At 36.8% G+C, this 16,229-nt stretch overlaps 1 protein-coding gene across 3 annotated transcripts in view; it reads right to left on the minus strand.

Moving 5' to 3' along the window:
* The window catches only part of LOC107653725 (SAM domain-containing protein SAMSN-1-like), a 33,884-nt gene extending 18,571 nt beyond the window's left edge, over positions 1–15,313 (minus strand). Inside the window, exons 1-15 of one of the 3 annotated variants that reach the window (XM_016440524.1) lie at positions 15,158–15,313; positions 14,039–14,176; positions 13,671–13,735; positions 11,187–11,224; positions 10,649–10,729; positions 10,244–10,338; positions 9,938–10,000; positions 8,552–8,675; positions 8,078–8,460; positions 6,496–6,570; positions 6,282–6,407; positions 4,902–5,022; positions 4,554–4,705; positions 4,259–4,465; positions 3,963–4,113 (exon numbers count right to left, since the gene is read on the minus strand). In XM_016440524.1, coding sequence (XP_016296010.1) covers positions 3,963–4,113; positions 4,259–4,465; positions 4,554–4,705; positions 4,902–5,022; positions 6,282–6,407; positions 6,496–6,570; positions 8,078–8,460; positions 8,552–8,675; positions 9,938–10,000; positions 10,244–10,338; positions 10,649–10,729; positions 11,187–11,224; positions 13,671–13,735; positions 14,039–14,176; positions 15,158–15,181 — 1,843 coding nt within the window. In that variant the 5' untranslated portion in view covers positions 15,182–15,313. Of the gene's footprint in view, positions 1–3,962; positions 4,114–4,258; positions 4,466–4,553; positions 4,706–4,901; positions 5,023–6,281; positions 6,408–6,495; positions 6,571–8,077; positions 8,461–8,551; positions 8,676–9,937; positions 10,001–10,243; positions 10,339–10,648; positions 10,730–11,186; positions 11,225–11,647; positions 11,686–13,670; positions 13,736–14,038; positions 14,177–15,157 lie in introns of all 3 variants that reach the window. The other 2 variants (XM_016440522.1, XM_016440525.1) reach the window with 2 other exon arrangements.
* Positions 15,314–16,229: the final 916 nt, after the last annotated feature.

The raw sequence follows: 16,229 nt of genomic DNA on the forward strand, positions 1-16,229 counted from the left end.
TACAAGCGATTGAACTCTTGCTCTACCATCTCATCCTTCTCTTTAGGGACCTTCAGCAGTTACAACCATTAAATGAGCATCAATCAAACTCAAAACACTTGACATTATGGAGGATAATCTATCCACATATACATTGTCATAGTTTTAATATGTGATATATATGTGTGTGTTATAAGCGCGTGCTAAACACAAAAAAATAAAAAATAAATAAGAAAAAAAAGTAAAAAAAGAAGTAGGATGTAAAAACTTAACGTAATATACATCTAGAAAATTAAATAAGTAGAATTAGATACAAATTTTAGGTAATCTACAAAAATAATTACGTGGAATAAAAACAAACAAACAAAAACACAAACATAATATACGTCCAGAAAAATGTAATAAGTTGAATAAAGGTAGAACAATACACAAAGAGTGATTTACATTTAGAATCGCACAGTCATTGTGTATGTGGTTGAGACAGTAGGTGGCGCTGGCAGCAGCTTGAACTGGTGTAATGCGTGATCTGAATAAAAGCTCCTGCCAATGCATGACTGTGAGTGTACAGACTGGAGCCCCTGAACTGGTTAAAGCGTAAAGAGTGTGTTTTGTTGAAGCGTGAAGCGTCTCTATAGGCTCTGACCTGAACCTCCGGTTTCCTGTCGCGGGCTCCACGAGCCTCTGCTTCTGATGAGCGTGAAGCGAACTGTGCCGGAAACGCTTCCGCTGCGTCTGACAGGCTTACGCTCGCCGCGCGACGAACAGCGTTCAGGGCTGTTAGCGTCGCGCCGCGTTCTCGTCTGAGCTCAGAGCATTAGCCGCGTATCAGGCTTTGCAAAAACAAATTGGCCTTTTGTGTGTGCGAGTAATTGGTGTGAATAGACGCAGTGGGAGCGTTTAATCCCGTCCCGCTGACGGAGCCGCTTTATCCTCTTTGTATCGGATTCGTGATAGCGACGCTCGCACGACACGACGTTATACAGTCATCAAACACACTCATATTAATTACCAGCTTCAGCCCCTTCGTTTCATCTCTGATAACCAGACATTTGAAGCTTCAGTTTCAGTGAATCTGTTCATATTCAGAATCACGACGACACTGCTGTCAATGATGAACTCAGCAGTTGAACAGAGTATTCAATGAAGCATTAATGTTTACTCTAGCTGGGTAGAGATTTTCATGGAAGAAATCACAATTCTTCCGTTTTCCGATTCACAAAAATCTTGCTTATTTTTTCGACTTTGAAGCATAGCCTACTGCCACATAAAACTCCATGCGATCGCCTGAATATGAGCTACTGATCATGAGAACTGCTCCAACACAGTTTTTTCCAGAATTAAATACTGAGGGCTCTTCAGAAATTAGTGAGTGTGCTCTAGCCTCAATGCACATACATTTTCACGTATATTTTTGTCCCGTCCATTGCTCTTTTGAGTATGAATACCACATAAATATGCATATGTCTTTGCAGCGTGTGTGCCCGAAAAGCAAAAGTTTTATACAAATTCTGAATGGATTATATAAAGCCTAGAATATAGCATTTATAATCACTGAAAAGCTGTTCCTCGTTTTAGCGCATCATGATCTCATGAAGTTTTGTTATAATGAGAGGATCCATGAGCTTGCAAAACTAAGCGATGGACAAAAACTCTGGTGTTTTGAGCGGTGAGTGAATTCTAGTGATTGGCAGTGATTCGACAGATCTGTCTGTGATCGGCTATGTTGCTCAACTCTGTGATAAACAGTGTAAATAGAAACCTCTGCAAACACAAATATGCACTGTTTCGCCAGTATGATAGTGAATAGAGATATCTGGATACACTACACATGTATATTTTGAGCTAGCTTTTATTTTTGTATCTTCAGCTTTTATTTTAGTACAAAATTTCGTAATTGTATGTGCTTTTGACAATTTGTATTAGTTTCTCTTTATTTTTCTATTTAGCTTACATTTTTTTTATTTCAGCTTTGGTAATTTTATTAATTCAGTGTAAACTGGTTTCAGTTAGTTGACAAGGCAAGATTTCCAGTTTTACTTTAAGCTTACTAATTGTGTGTGATTTTTGTAATCTTTATGTATATATATATATATATATATATACAGTGGGTAAAATAAGTATTGAACACGTCACCATTTTTCTCGGTAAATATATTCCTAAAGGTGCTGTTGACATGAAATTTACACCAGATGTCGGTAACAACCCAAGTAATCCATACATACAAAACAAAACAAATAAGTTCAGAAATTAAGTTCTGTGTAATAAAGTAGAATGACACAGGGAAAAAGTATTGAACACATGAAGAAATGAAGGAGCAAAAAGGCATGGAAAGCCAAGACACCAGCAGAAATCTATCAGTAATTAGAAAGCACTGACCCTTGTCAGTGGAAATAATATTAGCTGGTTCAGTCTCAACTGTTGGCCTATAAAAAGGTGTCTCATTACGGTTGAGTGCATTACTTATTGTTTTCTTTGAAACAATTGTACCTGCTAATTCCAGGTCTTTCTGAAGCTCTCCACAAGTGGTCCTTGGCTCTTAGAAAACTCTTCTGATAATTTTTTTCACTGCTCTGTCAGAAATCGTGCGAGGAGCACCTGGTCGTGGCCGGTTTAAGGTGAAATGATGTTCTTTCCACTTCCGGATTATGGGCCCAACAGTGCTCACTGGAACATTCAGAAGTATAGAAATGTTTCTGTAAACAATGCCATCAGGATGTTTTGCAACAATAAGGTTGTGAAGGTCTTGCGAGAGATCTTTGCTTTTACCCATCATGAAATGTTTCTTGTGTGACACGTTGGTCATGAGACACCTTTTTATAGGCCAACAGTTGAGACTGAACCAGCTAAAATTATTTCCACTGACAAGGGGCAGGATTGCTTTCTAATTACTGATAGATTTCTGCTGGTGTCTTGGCTTTCCATGCCTTTTTGCTCCTCCCTTTCTTCATGTGTTCAATACTTTTACCCGGTGTCATTCCACTTTATTACACAGAACTTAAAGGGGGGTCATATGATGCGATTTCAATTTTTCCTTTCTCTTTGGAGTGTTACAAGCTCTTGGTGCATAAAGAATGGTGTCTTGGCTTTCCATGCCTTTTTGCACCTCCCTTTCTTCATGTTTTCAATACTTTTTTTCCTGTGTCATTCCATTTTATTACACAGAACTTAATTTCTGAACGTATTTGTATTGTTTTCTTTGTATGTATGGATTACTTGGGTTGTTTCCCACATCTGGTGAAAATTTCATGTCAACAGCACCTTTAGAAATATATTTACTGAGAAAAATGGTCATGTGTTCAATACTTATTTTACCCGCTTTATATAAAACAACATCTAATTTAAACACATTTTAACATCTAATTTAAAAACAATATACAGTATGTAAAATTTTGAAATGTATTTTATCTCATCTTTGTTTTATTAAATTTCGAATTATGAAAACCATTTTTATTCATACACACACAGAAATTAATTGTATAATTAAAAATATATTTTACTAATCCTTTTTATTCAATCCTTGTTTTGTGTTCCATTTATGTCATGACATTTTGTTCAAATGTTTAATATTTTAATTTTCTTAAACATTTTTAAATATTTTACATTATTTTAAATTTATAAAATATATTTTATTTATTTTTATTTTATTTTTTAATTAAAAAAATAAACATTTAAATGTATTTTATCTCATCTTTGTTTTGTTTTATATGTCAATAAAGTTATCAGACACGAGTGGAAAGGAACTAGATTTTTATCTGAGGGAAAATGTGTGAAAAGTAGTGTTTTCAACCCGTGTGGCTTTGATGAGGTTTGTTTTTGAGCTTCTAAGACACTGTACGATCACAGCGCTGAGGTGCTCATCCTACATCAGTGCTTAAACTGTGAGAACTTTTATATAAAAGCTAAAATGCCAAAAAGGCATCATAAATGTGCCATTTCCTGGAATTTATTAATATTTTGATGACTTCTGATGTTCAACCACTTACATTCAGCGTCCTGCAGGTATTCTGCCGCCAATAGCAGCCGGTGTCTGTGTTCAGGGTCGGTCACATTGAGCTCTACGAGATGCTGCTCCTTCAAATCCCGAAGATCTTCCACTGTCTGATACCCATTCAAGAGCAAAGATGAAATGTGCTCCTGCGGAAACATTTTTGTCTGTTAAAATAGCGCCAACTACATCAGATAATACCTTACATCCTGTTTTTGAGATGTTTGAATGTGAATCTTTGGGTATAACAAGCTTAATCATCAGCTTTAGTATTTAATTAGACATTTTAAGCACCTCCAAATTGAGTCTTTCCAGAAGTTCCTGAAGAGTTTTGGGTCGAGGTCTTCTGCTGCTCCGGTGAGAGCGAATCCTCGGTTCTGGCGCGCTTTCTTCCACCAGCACGTCGACGTAGATGAACTTAAAGTTTCCTATTTTACCGTTCAACATCCCAGTCCAGATTCCCATTGCAGGTTTGCTGATGATATCAATCACATCTCCCACCTTACAAACGAAAAAGAACTCATGTTAATAGTTCTGAGTTGAGTTGAGTTCGTTTTTTTATTCCTGAACATCTCAGGTTGGTTTTTACCTTGAGTTTGAGAGACTCTGTGTCATATGGACTGGGAACGAAGTCGGTGTGGACCTTGGCTCTTCCACAGAACTGGCCCGTGTAGGGCACATCTTCTTCTAAACGAAGGCTGTCCCTGTTACTACAACCCTCAGAGCCGCTTGTCACACCACCTAAAGCATCAGGAAATGCAAAAACAACCAGTGAAACTCAAACCACATGGCTGAAATGTCAAAAGCACATCTGCGCCAAAATGTAAATTGAGTAAGTAGTACATTTTGGCTTCTGTGGCAGCTGTTTTACACTTTAAAACGCAGATTAGACCCGTGATCCATATAATAAATGGTCGACTAGTTTAATTCAGCTTACTAGATGAACTCTGGCCGCTGTGCAAACTGAACAGACTCTCTACCGAGTTACTGGAGTGGTTGCAGCCTTTGGCCAACGTGCCGTCCACGACTTCAGCCGCCGCAGCTTCGTTCTCCTCGCCCTGTGAAAAACATCAGGGAAAGTCTCAGCCAAGAGTCCCAACCAAAACTGATACGTGACAGGTCTTCAGGTAGCAAATCAGGTCGTGCCAGGCCGCGGGTCGCTCGAGGGAGCAAAGTCTTTAATCCGCGAGAGCTGTGCTGCCATTTTTACCTCAGACATGGGAGCTGCATGTAATCCGCCCACACAAGCTCCTCAGAAGCTCTTTATAGTACAGCGGCAAAATAAAGGTTCACCACTTTGTAAATAAGCTTGAAATAAATGAGAAAACTGCTTTAATACCTCAGACTCACACCATTTACTCAGGATAAACATGGTAGACCTTTTAAGTTCTGAAAAGAACTTGAACTCTTTACTGTCTTTTTTGTTGATGTTTAGAAAAACAGTTTCTTGCTGAGGAAGATTTTTGAAAGGATCTAAGAAAATTTTCAGAGAACAAAGACTTAAATGTTGGTATTTTCTTTACACAAAATCTATTTTATAACTCTTGGCATATAGCATACAGTTCATATGCACTACTTTTATGATCCTTTTATGGTACCTTTTTCATTTTTCCCACTATTACAAATACAAAATATTAATTTTTGTGTTTGTAAAATGAACCCTTTGAAGAGATAGTCCACCAAAAATAAAAATTCTGTCATCATTTATTCCCAATCACTTTGTTTCAAACCTGTATGACTTTCTTTGCAACACAAAAGAAGACATTTTGAAGAATGTTGGAAACCAAATGGTTTTGGCTCCCATTCACTTCCATTATATGGCCAAAATGTACTACAGAAGTCAATGGAACCCAAAACTGTTTGGTTACCAACATTCTTCTATTTTGTCTTATGGTCCACAAAACAAAGTAATGCATACAGGTTTGGAACAACGTAAGAGTGAGTAAATAATGAGAGAACTTTCATTTTAGTTCCCACTGACTTGTATTATACAATGAAAGTCCATGGGAACTAGCAACATTCTTCAAAATATCTTCTTCTGTGTTTCACAGAAGAAAGAAATGCAAGCTTGGAACGACATGAGGGTGAGTAAACGATGACAGAATTTTCATTTTTGGGTGAACTATCCCTTTAAAGAACCCAAAAGCCAATATGCTGATCTGAACAACCTGTGATGCAACATCGTTATTTGATAAGAAGAGCATTGTTTGCTAAACCTAAAGAACCTTTGTTTTTAAGTGTAACAACACGGTGGGTACTGTAAGTTTTGATGTTGTTGTAAAGGTTAGTGTTGCTGAACTGTCAAGCAAGCGCTCACCATTTCCTCTGACAGGGCTTTAGTGTATTTCCTGCCCATCTTTTTACGCATGGTCAGTGAGATGTTCTTCATCTTCTTCCCGAGACCTCCTGATTTACTGGGATCCGCCTCAGCTGCTTCCACAGGCTACAGAGACACACATGGAGTTCAGTACGGGAGATTTCAGAGTCCAGCTTTTCATATGTGCTTTAATGACAAAAGAAACCAAACTCACCATACTTTCTACCTTCTCTTCTGCCTTGACCTGGGTGGGCTGCTGTCTGTCGAAAATCCCAAAGCTGGTGGAACGCTGAACCAAAATGAGATAAAATAGGTTAAAGTGGTCTGCAGCTGTCTTGATTGCATCTTGAGTTTCACACCATAATCCTGCGGTCACAGAAGAGATCACTAACGGTCACTAAAGGTTACAGATTTTCATATGGCTAAGAAGTCTAGAACAGAGTAACTGTTAGCTGAGCACTCACAGTACTTGCGTAATGTATCATTTCACCACAACAGATGGACAAAGTGTGTGTTTTTTTGTTTTGTTTTTTGGAATAAAAAATTGTTTTTACCTTGGGTTTGTTCCTTGATTTGTCAGAGACATTGGATGGTTTTCTTTGAAGCATTCTGCAAACTATGTCAAATGTTTTTCTCTTAATTTCTCCTGACAGAAAGCTGCTCAGCTCTTATTGAAGACACCCGCACTGGCCTGAAGCAGCTCACACATGCAGTCGAATCTAAACACACTTCCTCAACCGCACACAGGATGTGAGCGTCTACTCTGACATCTCTAATCAGTGACTTTAAAGTGTCTCTTCAAGAGAAAATAATGTGTCCTTATCATCATGACAATCTTTTAGAGCAACACCCGGAACTAAGGTTATTCTGATGTAATTTTTATGATCTGTAGAAATAAGAAATATCTTTAATTGAGCATTTATTTATCATCAATTCATTTAAAAAGGGGTCAGTGAGATTATTAATATTGTTGAAAGAAGCCTCTTATGCTCACCGAGGCTGAATTTTAAATGCAGTACAAACAGTAATATTGTGAAATATTATTACAATTTACAATACCTGTTTTCTGTTTAATATATTTTCAAATGTAATATATTTCTGTGATGGATCATTACTCAAGTCTTCAGTGTCACATGATCCTTTATAAATAATTCTATTATGCTGATTTGATGCTCCAGAAACATTTCTTATTATTAATCAATGTTGAAATGTAATGTTTCTTTCAGGATTTTTTTATAAATAGAAAATTCAAAAGCAGCATTAACTTGACAAATAAATATTTGACTGTTCCTTTTGATCAATTTAGTGTATCCTTGCTAAATAAAAGTATTACATGTTTTAAAGACCCCAAACTACATATAATATTACACACTGTATATCTTGTAACCCATTAATGTTGCATATTCTAAAATGATTTTTATGATATAATCATCCATTTAAAAACAAGACCATATCAATAAAAACAGAATTTATTGTTTATTTTTCTCATTTACTTTTTTATTTTTTTACACATTTTAAAAAAGTTTTTGTCTTTTAAGAAGTATGCACCACAAATAGGCCTATTTTGTTATCTTAATGTAAAACATTACTATTTAAAAAATATTAAAAATACTTAAAAAAAAATGTTTTGTGGTACACCTTGATTAATAAAGCTCTCTTTCTCGCATATTTTGTATTTTAGCACTTCTGCCTGAAATTTCCATATCACCAGCACATTATACATTGGATGCTGCATGTGATGCTGTTAATCTTGTGTGTCCTTTCAACAGGAAGTGCAGCTCTGATCAGTGTCTCACCAGAGGGTCCGGCGTGTCCAGGTCCATGACGGAGTGGGTGATCCACCTGTCTTGCTGGTCTCGTTTGTAGGGGTCCAGTCGGTGGAAGAGCTCCTCGTATTTCTCCCAGTCCGTGTCTCTGGGGAGGGTGAAGTTGAAGTTGTACATGACCTGTTCGGCTGATGACCTGTGGCAGGTGTGTGTGGACGTGTCCCACACTGGAGAATACACCACGGGGCTCCAGTACTCCTGAAAGAGCCCTGGACTCCAAGAAGCCTCTGTTTCTGCTGTATCAACGTCTTTATCCTGCAGGGGCTGCTGGGATTGCCTTGTGTGCTTCTTCTCAGCTGTTTTGGTCAGATTGATGCAGGTTATGACAGGACTGTGGCCTTTGCCATTGGATTCTGTCAAATGACATAAAAAGGAACCAATATGGATGATGCAGCTTTTTGTTTTATTTTGTTCACACGAGGAAATGATTATTTAGGTTCTCACCACCAGGTTCTGTGTTGTTTCTCGACTCCTCTGAGGCACTTTGACCCCCCTTTTTCCCTCCCACCAGTTTCTGGATTTTCTTCAGCGTCCCTTGCGCCTCATCCTCACTCTCTGACCTCCTGGTCTGAAATGAAGAGGCATTGGGTAATTACAGCACGTGAGGGAGATCAGAGATGCTGTGTACAGTTGACCTCTCTCAGTCTGCCTCCAGATCAACACACACGAGATTCTACAAACTGCTGGGGATTCTGGGTAATACTAAAGCTCTGCCCTCAGGCTCTGACCTCATTAGAAGCCTTTCACAGATGTGCATTCTTACACTGACATGTCATTTGAGTTCCTCATAATCTGACCTCTATTTCCATGAAAAGCCTAAGACACTTTTTTATTTCCTTCTATCCTTTTTATCCTTACTTCACACAATGTCAGAAGCCATAGGCAAGCAGGCTTAGAAATGAAATAAAATAAATAACTAAAATAATTGTTTTTAAAAAGTACTCACACATTTCTATATATCCTTTATGTCTTTGTGTTTGTTTATTAAATATTTTAAATGGATGCACATTATATCAGTACCATACTGATTATCAGTCTTTGTATTGACCATTTAATTGTATATGCTTAATTTCTCTATTTTTACATTTAGATTACCTAAATTTAATCTTTACAAATAATAATTCATTTTCACAAAAAGTCATTTTTTTTTAGAAAATCTCAAAATTAAAATCCTTACACTTTTTCACACTGTACAGTATAATGTTATGCCTAAATGATTAAAATGATTGATTTGAGTTTTTAATGTTTTTTGTAACTTATTTAAAATAGAACAGAATTTTACAAATGATCAATTTAAAATTATTACGTTTAATTTTTGTGTTTTATTTATATTTTTATTTTAAACAAAATTATATAGAGTTGTAATGTCATCCACTTTTTATTTTAAAATGATCAATGTTAGTATTTGGTGTTTATATATATATATATATATATATATAAACAAGATAATATTGCATTGTAATATCAGTCACTTTTTGTTTAAAATGATTCATTTTAGTTCTTAGTGTTTTATTTTTAATTTATGTGAACAAATTGTAATATTGGCTACTTTTTTTATGTATCTGTATTCAGCTTATCATACTACCCATAAATACTGGTGCATTTCTATTATTTTGTTCATCTGATTGAATTTTCAGAAAAAAAAAAATGAATCCATTTATGCATAATTTTTCAAATTTCCCCCTCAAAATTAGTATGGGAAATATGAAAAATCTGGACTGAGCCATAAGTGACGGCAGTATTCAATACAAAATCATAACAGACGTTTTGTCCACAATAAAGTGCAATAACTATTGAAAAGTTGAGGCAGTCATCAGAGAAGAAACTCACCAAGTCTTGCTGTCTGCATTCAGAGTTTTCTCTATTGGGATTCCAGGCTTCAAAATTCACACCCTGTGAATTAAAAAACCAATGCTGAATCAGTTTGAAAGTGATATTGTCTTATTGTAAAGATCTCAGGGCTGACATTGAAAGAATGATAAAAGTGCAATAATACACAGATGACTGAATCACATTAGTGGAATGGAGAATTTAATCACTGAGAAATGTATCCTGTATTATCAAAAGACACATTTTCTGGATGGCAGGGTTTGATGTGTTTGTCTAATATTGCACAATATTGCTGCTGTGATTTACCTGGACGGAAGGATTTTTAACTGTCTTCTCTGAATTCATCCGCTCTTCTTTCTCTTCTCTACTGAGTTTTGACCGGTGGTGATCTTTGACCGTCTCTAGATTAAAATACAGCACAATTTAGCTCAAGCCCTGGATTTATGACAATTCAGACTTTAGATTTAGATGGAAACTTGGGAAGTCTGGGGAAGAGAGTGTGACCCTGATCACATTTTATCTGACTGTCAGTGAATCAGTCTGAGCCCAAATCAAATCCTCTGTTTCACATGGGCTTTTGGAATTGCTTTGTGTCGTCACTGATCTAATCCACTAAGACTGTTTGACACGCACGGCTCTCACTGACCCCGAGCCCACCACACTTACTCGGCAAACAAAACACACACACTGCCGTCTCTTTGGACCTGTTACCTGTGTTCGAATGGTTCTTGCTGTGTACCAAGCCATCTTTTTTCCTTGTGGATGGCCAGTGGGCATCCGACTCTGTATGATCTGTCAAAGATCATTTCGGGTTATTTTAAGAGCCAAACATGGAAGGCAAATGAAATAGTGTTATCGAGAGGCACTGCCGCCAAGTAGGTCAACAGGACTGGTGTTTGGGTAACAGTGCTCAAAAATACAAGGCAGAAGAGCTTTGCTGGAATTCAGTGGGTCAAATACAAAACATTATTATTATTTTTTTCAAGTTCAATCCTTAATCCTGAAACAAGGCAAAAAAAATTCAGACGCATAAAGCTTAATGCTACGGTTCCAGACAGATGAAGTCCTGGATGGAATAACTGACCCTCGGATTATGAATTTGACAGACCTTTAAACTCTATGACACTTTGTTCTATGACTAGCAGTATTATTAGTACTGTAGTATTAGGCATGCGGTTTACGTTTTTAATGAACTGTGAGGGAAATCAGCAAGGAATTCTGGGTATTCATTCAAAACAAACAGACAAACCTGTCGTCTCGTCTTCTGATGTGGATAGTAATTGGGACCTGTTATGTGAAAGAGAAACTACATAAGATAAATAAATATATAAATATAACATTCCAACAACAAACTTCTAAACTGTGAAAAAAGGCCTGTGGAAGGATGTGCACATGTTTACAGTTGACAGTTTTTTAATGTTGCAGTATATAATGGTTATTTAAAGTGTGATAACAATATTAAAATTGAGGCATATTCAATTAATATTATAATTCTATTAGTTAAATTTCACACACAATGGAAATTTTCCAACAAGCAAATTTTATTTGTAGCTTTTGAATTTGACAGACCTTTAAACTCTATGACACTTTGTTCTATGACTAGCAGTATTATTAGTACTGTAGTATTAGGCATGCGGTTTACGTTTTTAATGAACTGTGAGGGAAATCAGCAAGGAATTCTGGGTATTCATTCAAAACAAACAGACAAACCTGTCGTCTCGTCTTCTGATGTGGATAGTAATTGGGACCTGTTATGTGAAAGAGAAACTACATAAGATAAATAAATATATAAACATAACATTCCAACAACAAACTTCTAAACTGTGAAAAAAGGCCTGTGGAAGGATGTGCACATGTTTACAGTTGACAGTTTTTTAATGTTGCAGTATATAATGGTTATTTAAAGTGTGATAACAATATTAAAATTGAGGCATATTCAATTAATATTATAATTCTATTAGTTAAATTTCACACACAATGGAAATTTTCCAACAAGCAAATTTTATTTGTAGCTTTCAAAAAATCGAAAACTTGTCTCTGTTGTTTTTATAATAACAGCAAAGCTATACGCTCTTTCTTTTATGAAGTTTTTTTTTTATTGTTTGCTTCTTTTAATCCCTAAATCTTTTAATCATAAATATATTTATATTTATATTTATATATTTATATTATATATATAATATATATAAATATTTTGTAGAAATGCATTTTATTCATTAAGTTTATTTTCAGTTTATAACTCGCTGTTGTAGTAGCCTACCATAGCAGTGTTGCCAAGTCCGCGGTTTTCCCGCGGAATTGGGCTACTTTATCACTGTTGCCGCGGGTTGTGTTTCATGTCCGCGGGTTAAAGCGACCCCGATAACGTGATATTTAGCCCCTGGAGTGCGAATTTTACCAGGGTAACCCCGCCAGAAACATGTATTTTACCCCCCGGAACGCGATTTTTAACGGGGAGCCCCCCTCAAAATCCAACTGGGCTAGTTTTGAGTAGCAATTGGGCGGGTTTTGTCGTGAAAACCTGGCAGCCCTGTACCATAAGCTACCATACCATACCATAAACCTGAATGATATAACCATAACTATATATTATAACATAACCATAACTTATATAGCCATAAAAGTTAAAGTTTATGGAAGGCTGCCAGTGGGACAAACATCAGACACCAAAATAAAAACAGGCTCTTCGTTGTAAATATTACCCAGATCAGGTGCTGCAGCTCAAGAAAACACGATGGACAGTGACGCTTGTTATATAGCCATAAAAGTAAAAGTTTATGGAAGGCTGCCAGTGGGACAGAAACATCAGACACCAAAATAAAAACAGGCTCTTCGTTGTAAATATTACCCAGATCAGGTGCTGCAGCTCAAGAAAACACGATGGACAGTGACGCTTGTCAGGTAAACAGAAATAGTACATACATAACACGTTAAAATTACTATGACTAGTATTTTTCTGTCGACTGTTTAGAAATAGAACTAGCAAATCGATGTTTGTTTTGTGAATGAATCACTGTGAGTCGGTTCATTCCAGTGTAGCGAAACGATTTCGGTAAATTCACGGATAGAAATTGAATCATTCAGATAGCACTGAGCCGTTTGGAGAAGATTTGAATCACTTAGAGTAACGTGCAGATCAGGCTAAAATAGCTATGCGATCAGCGTTTTTCTGTCGGCTATTTAGACAAAAAAAAAAAAAGCCACTCGATGGAATTTAAACGGTTGTAACGGGTTAAGCAAACGGTCTGAATCGGTTCACAGTTCACATAGGCTGTGATTCAGACTGAATCACTCAGTCAGTTCTCTCAGTTTTTAATTTTTGTTAGTCAGTATTCATTTTCTTCTTTTCTTTTTTTTTCTTTTTCTGTAACTATGACATGACTTGTTCTGGTCAAAACTGAGCTATTTTGCAAGCAACTCATTACCAGTATATGATGCTTAAACAGGGACAAGTCTGGCACTGGTTTAAACAGGTGAGTTAGAACAGTAACTAAATCCCTCACACTTGTCCCAATTAATATAATCCTAATCCAGCTCTCTCATTCTCTCATAAAACACAGCATATGGCACATCATGATCTAATGGGCGCCCTGATGCAAATAATCCCACCTGACAGTCTACGTTTATGTTATCATTCTCATAAAAGGTGTAATTTTGAGAAATGTATTAACATAAATAACATGTTATACAGGTCTTGAAGTATCATTAACAGACCAAAAGATCCAGAACTTACTTTCTCTTTGCCTTTTCCAAAATCTTACTTTCTTGAGTCTTACTTGTGTGAGTCTCTGGAAGCTTCTAGAATAAAATACAAGAATATATTTAGTGCATCATGATATCTGATACATCAGATGTCCATGGCCTCATGCGGCATCTCATCTGGATAAAAAGTCATGCTGGGATTTTGGTAATTTCCTAATGAGTGCGACCTGCTGTAGCCCACACACGTCACTCACAAATTAATCAGCGGTTATACAGGTGGCAGCACTTTTCCTTATTAATATTTTCGTCAATGTCACATTCGACATAACTACAGCTCAATGTCTCACGAAAGACCATGTGATTTCCCTTGCATTTCTAGGCACGTGCAGATGAACCCACCATGGCGATGCAGGGCTTAGATCCACTCCACACACTAACGTTCTTCACAGAGTTGGGACTAGGCAGCCTTCTGGGTAATAAATCTTGAGTGTTCTGGCCAATCTGGGCCAGCTCGTACAGGCTGTCTGTAGAGCCATCCTGCACCAAACACAAAATAAGAATATTTATTCTAAGAAATATGAGCCTTTTAGTTCAAGTACCTCAACAGTTTATGTCAAATTGCACCTCTAAAGCAGGATTACTAAGGTTAAAGAGCTTTTAGGGGTGATCTATGACAGGTCAAAGGTGATGAATCACAATTTTTATTTAAGTAAGTAACGTATTAATACTATATCCTTTTATATATTTAATGTATTATTGTTTATATTATTTTATAATTATCCATATTATTATTGTTATTATTATTAATCTCCAACATACTCATGATATGCGCAATATTTCTGCAATTATGCAATAACCATGTGATAGATGTGTGGCTAAAGGTCTTGATCTTTGATTTTTAGATCTGCATTCTATGAAAATTAAGTATGGATTGTCGAGAGACCCTTTTCACGCATGTTCAGGAGCCACAGGCTGTTGTTGGATGGATATATCTGGATTCGGAGAATGTAGTGGCCTCTCAAGACCTTCAGAGGTGCTGTGGTGCCCCTGATCTATGAATAGGACATTTTCCCTTCTGCTGATCCGTGATCTGCTGTAAGGAGCTCTCTGTCTCACGGTAATCCTTACCTAACGTTTCCATACAATCACAATCCCACTTTCTCTTACCATAAGATAATGTCATGATATCTGCAGCTAAAATGAGCATTTTAGCAACTTTTTCTGAAATATTGGTTTGTAATGAAAAGCATCACTTGAGTATATTAAACCACTGTTGTTATACAAACGTACAAGTACAGCTCAAGTTAAACCAACACCAGTGGAATCAAGGATCTAGAGACGCAGATAATCAGTTCAATCTGATATGGCATACAATGTCAGCGTGAATCAGTTCAGATCATGAGGTGTCAACCTCTCATTTCTGTTAATCTTCTGAAATAGCTTATGAATCATAAAAACTGAGTTCATATCCAGCTGTCCAGTGTATATAAAAGAACGAACAAGGAAACTTTCTCTTACCAGAGTGAAACAGAAGAGGTTCATTTTCCAAGTCTTAGTCTGTATCCTTGTGGTTTCACACACTTTGATCGGAGAGATGCATATGTGAGAGAGTGTGTGAGCTCTCACGCACAAAGAGCGCTGGGATTGAGTGGCTGTTGGACTGTCTGTGGCCAAATCCCTCCCATAATCCAATAGTGGCAGTGGGCCGTCACTCTTTAGGTGCCCCGGCCCTGCCTGCTAATGAGCTGCAAATACCCCAATGTTCCCATCAAAACAAACGTGCTGTCAGTGGGGGACAGGAGGACACGTGGCACCCCTTTGACATGATTTCTGTTGTGTTTTTAGTTGCATTACTCGAGTAATGACAAGTGAACAAAGTTCCAGAGTGAGTTTGGTCTACAGAGAAAGTACTGGTAAAATGATATTTTGACATATATGACCTATTTATTTTTAAATAAATGCAGTCTTGGTGACAATAAGAGGCTTTTGACCAGTAGTGTATTATGGATTTTACTTTATACTCCAATTAACATGTCGTAAAAACAAGATATTACCATTGTAAGTAAATAAATAAATAAAATAAAATACTGGATCTATAAAATGCCCACAAAAAATATTAGCTGCGTCCCAAATGACGCACTATACACTATGCACTTATACACTATGTACTTATGCACTATGTACTCAATCATGTAGTATATGAATTATATAAGGTTATTTTGTCATTCATAATCGGAGTACTATGTACTCAATCATGTAGTGTATGAATTATATAAGGTTATTTTGTCATTCATAATCGGAGTCTGATATCCGCCCCTCCACCTTCGCTACATAATTAAAGTAGCCCCTAGGTATAGTAGCCCCTCCCCCTTCACTACGTAATTAAAGTAGCCCCTAGATATAGTAGCCCCTCCCCCTCCGCTACGTAATTAAAGTAGCCCCTAGATATAGTAGCCCCTCCCCCTTCGCTACGTAATTAAAGCTACGACAGTTGAGTGATTGAAGTGTCCAACATTCTAGTGATGGGAAGTTCGGATCATTTTACCGACTCGGACCTTTGAGTCTCGTTCAGCAAAATTAACGAATCTTT

Source organism: Sinocyclocheilus anshuiensis, unplaced genomic scaffold (assembly GCF_001515605.1).
Source record: "Sinocyclocheilus anshuiensis isolate Anshui unplaced genomic scaffold, SAMN03320099.WGS_v1.1 scaffold315, whole genome shotgun sequence".
Lineage (NCBI taxonomy): Eukaryota > Metazoa > Chordata > Actinopteri > Cypriniformes > Cyprinidae > Sinocyclocheilus > Sinocyclocheilus anshuiensis.